General features: G+C 54.2%; 1 protein-coding gene across 1 annotated transcript in view; it reads right to left on the bottom strand.

Annotated features, from left to right (window-relative positions):
• Window positions 1–3,452: 3,452 nt before the first annotated feature.
• CABLES1 (Cdk5 and Abl enzyme substrate 1) overlaps window positions 3,453–7,592 on the bottom strand; it is a 47,714-nt gene continuing 43,574 nt past the window's right edge. Inside the window, exon 9 of the mRNA XM_015570531.1 lies at window positions 3,453–4,882. Within this exon, the coding sequence (XP_015426017.1) occupies window positions 4,742–4,882 (141 nt within the window). The 3' untranslated portion in view covers window positions 3,453–4,741. The remainder of the gene's footprint in view (window positions 4,883–7,592) is intronic.

The following is a 7,592-nucleotide window of genomic DNA, read 5'->3' as shown; positions in this document are numbered from 1 at the left end:
ACATTTGATCAGCTGGCCCCCTGGTGGGCCCTTGGGAATCTTGAAATCTGGGCACAACAATACTATGGGTGGATCCCAAACCAATAAAAGGTTGGTGGGGCCTGAGCACCAGTGGAAGTCCTTCCCCTTGAGTTGGACTTACCCACCTGGCCCCCCAGTATTTCCAAATTATCTCTTGTCTCTTTTTCATTTGTGTGCGGCTCCTCTTCCAGATCCTGAACCCTGAACCACACGGGACGTGGAGGGAAACATTTACCACATCTGACTAATTGAAGATATTTAATTAATGTCATTTCCAGTTTAAAATGAATTGCCATGGCCTTACATAATATTATTCTACAACGTCATTAATAATTTTTGATATTTTACAACAGCATATTGTACATTTATCCCAAACAATCTTACAAACTAATTCTTTGAATGTTTGGCAGCGATTTAATAAGGACATGAAAGGATGGCCCCCTGGGCAGGCACTTGAGCATTCTGTATTGGCCTCTCTTGCCCTTTTTGCCAAGAGGGTCCCTCTTTTCACAATCCAATTGCCTACGCTGTTGTCTGAGCTCTGTTCATGCTGAGGTTGAAGCCTCATGGTGGCTGGTACCATGGATCTGTCTCTCACCCAATGGCGTGAACTGGGCCTTCCCTGGAGAAGAAACCTGGGTTCCTCCAGATATGTGATCAATGCCGGGGCCCCCCAGCAGGCGAGGGGATCCCAAGGCAGTCGCTGGGCATGGAGGCCACAGAGGCATAGGCTACCAAGGAGACAGAACTGAACCTCACATCACCCTGCTTGGCCCCGGAGGATGGCTGGTTAGCCAGAGACGGGTAAGATTCCTCAAGGAAGGGACAACCTAAGACAGGCACAGTCACAAAGGGGCCGGCTTCCCATGCCCAGCTCAGATCGGGACCCAGGTAACAGGAAGAGATTTGGCCCAGCTCAGATCGGGACCCAGACAACAGAGACTTGGCTGACAGCAGCTACCCTATATCTAAATCCAGCCTAACACCAGGAGTGCTCAGGGCCTTCTCAAGGATGCAAAATAATCCTTTCCATTAATATTTACAGTGTAAACTAAGATTGTTGTTAGAGTATTTGACAGTAAAAGAGTACTCAAGTTTTCAAATTAATTAAAATGGCTAATTTAAAATAAGTAAATATTCAAGAAGTATTAACCAAAATTTTCATTTCATGGTAAAATTGCTTAACATGCAATAAACCTAAAGCAGTCATATTTTTGTGCAAAAAAATAAAATTTAAAGTTATCTAGACTGCATTATAAAAATTTTCCAAAAGTTTCCTAATAATTAAATCAAAAAAGGGGGAATAGTGGAAAAATACCATGTAAGGAAAAATATCCTGTAACTAAATTACATCTAGAAAATTTTTTTTTCATTTGTAATGCTAACAGCAAGACACCCATGATAAACATACGTGGTGTCAAAATAAGCCAAAGGAAACTCATTTGGGCAAATATAAAAATGACCCCAAGTAAAATTTCCTTTATTAACCTTTGGTTGAGAATATGTTTGTATATTTTTAGAAAACAACTCCAAGACCATGTGGATTCCTGCAACAGAGAGGAATTATCAGGAATGCTCCAGCCATGAGAACAAGAGGAAAAACAATCCAGAGATGGAAGAGGCTGATGACGCTTTGCCATGCTAGCAGTCAGCAGCTGTGCGTCGCTGCAGGTTGCCCAGGATCATACCAGAGAGGGTCGGACCTGCATTGCCACCATCCAGAACTGAAATATCATTGCTGGCATATACACATAAGGAACTGTCAGACATTGAAACTTGGACTCAGAACTGTAGGACATTGAAATTGGGACTTAAAAATTTTTGTTTTTATATGTTTATTTCTGATCTGCAGATACAAGATTTTTTAAGGAAAAAAGAAGGGGGAGAGGTGGGAAACCACCTATTGTCTTCACTGGCAGAGAACTGTAGACAGAGAACCCAGAAGGCTGGTGACCTTTGAAGCCTTAGCAAAGGTCAGAGCTGTGCACCACCCAGTTAATCCAGATAATGGTAGCCGAAGCAACTTCCTTGCCTTTACTCATGTAAATCCTTATTGATAAGATAGTCTGTTACCAGAACTTGCCTGCCTAAGGGCTATACTATGGGTGGATCCCAAACCAATAAATGGTTGGTAGGGCCTGAGCACCAGTGGAAATCCTTCCCCTTGAGTTGGACTTACCTGCCTGGCCCCCCAATATTTCCAAATTATCTCTTTTCTATTTTTCATTTGTGTGCAGTTCCTCTTCCAGATCCTTAATCCTGAACCACGTGGGACGTGGAGGGAAACATTTACCACATATGTCACAATCTATATTTATGTTGTATAGGAGGCCCCTAGAACCATAAGAAATGCAAAAAATTCACTGTTAATAACTCATCCTCGAATCGCCCCCTTAAAAGTCAAACTGGCCCCCCTATGGGGGGCATGTACCCACGTTGGGAGCCACTGGTCTAGAATGTGCTGCGTGGCCTCGTCCTGACCCCTTCCGAGCCCAGTGCTGAGGCTGTGTCTGAGACGCACCCACCCCACACCTGAGCGGCTCTGGCAGTGAGCGCCCCCTCCCCCAGTCCCCCAGCCCCCTCTTGGCTGTCTTTCCCTCGGGGTGATGTACAGATGGTCTCATGCTATGGACCATATCTTTCATCTGGACTCACATCTTTCACCGCCCCCCCCCCCAACTAAATTCAACCCGAAAGACCCTCCTCACACACAACCCACAGGCCACAGCAGTTCGAGACTTGAGTCTTTTGAACCAGTGGACCAACAATGTGTAGAAGGAAATGATAACACCAAATAAGCCCACATCCAGGAGCACCCATCAGACATTCCAGGCTCAGCCCCAGGCAGGAGGTGAGGGGCAGGGCATGGCCCTGCCTGGCAGAGGCTTCCTGCTCCCCAGGCCTCTGGGGGATGGGTGGGGGCGCGAGAGCCAGGGCCACCTGGGAGCTGGGGGAAGACACGGGGAGAGCAGGGCCCAGGGCATGTGGGGCCTCAGGGGACAGAGACGCTGGGAGCGCTGGGCTCCTTCCCACATCTGCCTCACCTGTTGCAGGGCCCTAAATCTTAGCAGGTCTAGCCAGACCCTCCACAAAATCCCTCTTACATGCAATCCAGCGAAGGGAACATTCAGCAACTGCTTAGCACTGAACACAGCCCATCGGGAGCCTCCTGTTTACTCTCTAGCAGCACCAGAACCTCTGACCTGTGCCAGCGAGTTCGGTCTAGGCCACTAGGAAGGCTGCGCCCAACCCCCGCTAGCCAACCCTGCCCTGGAGATGTGAGAGGCTTCGCTTCCTCTGTGAGGTCTGCAGTGGGAACGGCGGCAGGTGCATCAGTGATGCAGGGCAGGGTGTGACCACTGAGACACGTGTGTACACACACACACACACACACACACACACGCACGGACACAGACACACACACACAGATATAGAAACAATAAAATACTTTAATTTTCTTTACACGGCCATAGGCCTTCCCGTTGGGCGGACCTCGGTGGGCGCTTGTCTTGGGCTTTAAGGTGAAGACGTGGTGACTACAGGCGGTGAATGCAGGTTGGTCACGTACAGGTAGTCCCAGCCATCAGCACAGCCCGCACGCAGGGGTGAGCTCGCCGCCTCTCCAACGGGCACAGGCTCAGCCCGAGGCAGCTGGTGCCAGGGGCTAAAAGCCTCTGGTATGAACCATGTCTTAACCTTGTTCTGATTTTATAAAACACGGTTACGTATGTACATACAGCACAACAAAGTGCCTAGCGTGCACTCTAACATAGAGCACTGAGCCCACTGCGGAGCGCTCCCCGCCGGCCCCATCGGCAAGGGCGGGGTAAACACCTGCACAGAGGTCGGATGCAGGAAGGTGCGAAGCCGCCAGCACCCTTCCCGCGGGACCCCCAACATGACCCGTCTTGCGGGACACTCCAACAGGAGGACTGGCTTTTGTCCTGTGGGGGGGTGGAGGCGACAGAAACCAGGTCTTTATCTGGGGGCACAGCTGTCAGACCACCTGGTACTGAGAGAGCAATGGCTACTCAGAGGTTCTCCAGAAATCACCGTGAAGGCCAGCCTGGCTCATGACCCTGGGCGAGGGGTTCCCAGGCGAGGAGTCCCCAGGCGAGCGGCCCCCAGGCGAGGTCTGTGCTAAGGGGTCAAGGCTGGCTGGGGCTCAGGGCTGAGGCAGCATCTCTCAGACACACTGACACTCACGCAGGCACACGCCCTCAGGGACAGTGCCCTCCAACAACTGGTACAGAGACCTACTGGTACCCTCTTCTGACACCGCAAGAGCGTCTTTGTAAAGCTTTCCTCCACATGTCCACGCTGTCATCCCTGCTCTGCTCTGGCTTGACGCTCAGACGTGGCGTGGGTCTGTAGAGCTCTGGACCGGCCGGCAGGTCTGTGTGCCCAGGAGGAGGACTTGGGGGCGGGGGGAAGAACTCTTGCTGGTGGAGAGCCCGGAGGGCCACTGTGTCTTCCACCCAGGCCTCCCCTCCCCCGGAGGGTAGTCACAGCTCCCAGGGGCTCTCAGCCAGCAGACCAGGCTCCTGGAAAGGTCCCCGGCACAGCCTCTGCACAAGCCCGTTGGGAGGAGAGTCCCGTGAGCTGAGCTCTGCTCGGGAATGAGTCTCCAGCAGCAGTGCTCCGGGCCTGTGCTAGGAGCCGCCCTCCCCTCCCCCAGACCAGGAAGTGTGTGTCAGGGCTCCCCAACCCCAGGCCTGTGCTAGGAGCTCTGGACCAGGCGTCTGTAATGGGGCATGACCTCGTGCTCCGGCAGGTGAAGGGCAAATTCCAAGGCCACCAACACTGGGAACTCGAAGGCGATCAACTCTCGTCTGTTCAGCCGGAACTTCTCTTCCAGTTTCTGCAACAGAAAGAGAGAAAACCAAAGGCACGTTAGCGTTAAAGACCGAAATCCCAGGCTTTCTCCACGCGTGATGCCTCTACCCACCGCCAGGGAGGTTCACAGAGAAACGATGGTGGGCAAGGCTGTGGAAAAGCTCAGGAGCAGTGGGAGGCCTCGCGATGGGACTAGTGCTGTGGCGTGTGGGTACTGGCTGTGGTGTGTGGAGTACAGGTTGTGGTGTGTAGGGCATTGGCTGTGGCAAGGGGCACTGGCTGTGGCATGTAGGGTACTAGGTATGGCGTGTGGAGCACTGGTTGTGGCATGTAGGGCATTAGCTATGGCGTGTGGGGCACTGGTTGTGGCGTGTAGGGTACTACTATGGCATGTAGGGCACTGGCTGTGGCGTGGAGGGTACTGGCTGTGGCGTGGGGGTACTGGCTGTGGCGTGGGGGTACTGGCTGTGGCGTGGGGGTACTGGCTGTGGCGTGGGGGTACTGGCTGTGGCGTGGGGGTACTGGCTGTGGCGTGTAGGGTACTACTATGGCATGTAGGGCACTGGCTAAGGCATGTGAGGCTCTGGCTAAGGCATGTGGTACTAGCTGTGGTGTGTGGGCACTGGCTGTGGTGTGTGGGTACTGGCTGTGGCGTGTGGGTACTGGCTGTGGAGCGTGTATGGCGTCTGGGCACTGGCTGTGGTGTGTGGGGGATTGGCTGTGGTGGGGGGGGTATTGGCTGGGGTGTGGTGGCTGTGGTGTGTGGGGTAGTGGCTGTGGTGTATAGGTACTGGCAGTGGCATGAATATGCTAGTTATAACAAGCCAGCAGACGCTATGGAGTATGGGATACTGGCTGTGACGTATAAAGCACCGGCTGTGGCGTGTGTGCACTGGCTGTGGTTTGTGGGGCACTGGCTGTGGGGTGTAGGTGCTGGCTGTGGTGTGTGGATACTGGCTTGGCATGTGATGCCCTAGCTGTGGCGTGTGGGGCACTGGCTGTGGGGTATGGACACCGGATGTGGCATGTGGGGACTGCCTGTGGTTTTTGGGGCGCTGTCTGTGGCGGCCTGAGCTAGCATGCTCCTCCTCGTAGGAACGGTGACACACTCTCTCTTTGGTGGCAGCTGCCCCCTCCCTGATGGCTCCCCCCACGTTCTCCGTGAACTCAGTGCCGTGAAGCAGGCCTTCATGTACTCACCTAAGGAGACAAGTGTTTCCTTACGCCAAGGGGGTCTCCTTTGAGAGAGAGGAGAAACCCGCACCCTCCCCCAAAAGAGGAGGCCACCAGAGGCCGAGGCCAGTGACCCGTGTGTGATGAACACCCTGGGGTGACCGCCCCCAAGACCCCGTGGCATTTTCGTGGCTCCATGGCTGAGAGAGTGACACTGAGTGGGGCGGTGCAGCAGGCTGTTAGGTCGGAGAGAGCCGAGGATCGGATACATGCAGATAATGGACTCCCCGGCATTTCTAATAGATCAGCATGCCAGACACAGATACTGGCTTCTCCCTGAATCAACAGGACCCCCACACAGATACTGACTCCTTCCTGAATAACCCTGCTGATGATTCATAGACTCTCTATTTCTTGCACCGCCTCCTGAGCCACCTAACCTAACATTTGGTGCCTTGAAACTCAGGTGGCATAAGCACTACATTTGGCCATCCCTCCGTGGCTCAGAGTGCTTGCCTCTCCCTCCTCGTGGCCCAGGACCCATCAGGACCTCATTTCTTCAGCTCGGCAACTTTTCCCGGTTTGGCAACATCATCGGTGAGTCCCGCCCCACCCCGCCCCACCCCCGTGCCTGTTCCTCGTGGCCGCCGGTCCGCTGCCATCTCTGTCCGTAAAACGTGGCCGCGTCAGAGATTGCCTCTTTCCGGACGCTTCCAGGAAGGCTTCTCTGGACCTCGGGAAGTAGTAGAGACGTCCCTACATCCCATGACCCAAGCGTCCATCCGTAGTGTGGGTTAAACTGCTGGGACACCAGCCTTTAGCCTGCTACAGGCCACAAGGATCAAACACAGGGAATTCAAATTTCAAACCTGACCTGAGCACACCTCTAGGGTGCCGGCTCACTGATCTGGCTAAACACTATGCCTGCCCGGACCCACATCCTTTTTCTGTAATGTAGCATGGCCTCAGTATGAAAACGGGACCCTGACTTTACCATCCGCACCGATCTCAGTAATTTCTGCCAGGGAACCGGGAAATATGCCCAAGTCTCTCTCTCTCACTGTGACTCTCCCTCCCGCTGCATCCCCGTCCCTCCCCCCACAGTTCCTTCTACCTTCTCTCCTCGCCCTGTCCTTCCTCCTCCCTATGGGCTGTCACCATGCCACTGTGCCACCGAGCCCGCGGTGTGTGTGCTGTGTGTGTGTGGGAGTGGGTTCATGTGCTGTGTGTGTGCGGGGGCAGCGATGGCACCACCGTCGTCCCCACGTCCTCCCACCCCCCTCCACCGGAGACCACCACTAACTCCCCTGGCGAAAGCCGCCCGTTCTCCCGCCGGCCTCATGCCCCTGTCCGTCCACACCCTCTCTCCTCCTCCCTCCCTGCCAGACCCTCCTCCAGCCACGCCTTCTCCACCATTAACTACTGATCCCATCTTCCGCCTTTAACTACTAATCCACCTTCTGCCGACCTGCTGACCCAGCCTCCCGTCTGATCCTGCCTTCCCTCTTCAGCCCGCTCCACCGCTGCTGCCTCCTCCGCTACCACCGCAGCCGCAGCCGCTA

Source organism: Myotis davidii, unplaced genomic scaffold (genome assembly GCF_000327345.1).
Source record: "Myotis davidii unplaced genomic scaffold, ASM32734v1 scaffold1467, whole genome shotgun sequence".
Taxonomy (NCBI): domain Eukaryota; kingdom Metazoa; phylum Chordata; class Mammalia; order Chiroptera; family Vespertilionidae; genus Myotis; species Myotis davidii.
This window is presented reverse-complemented; position numbering and strand designations above follow the sequence as displayed.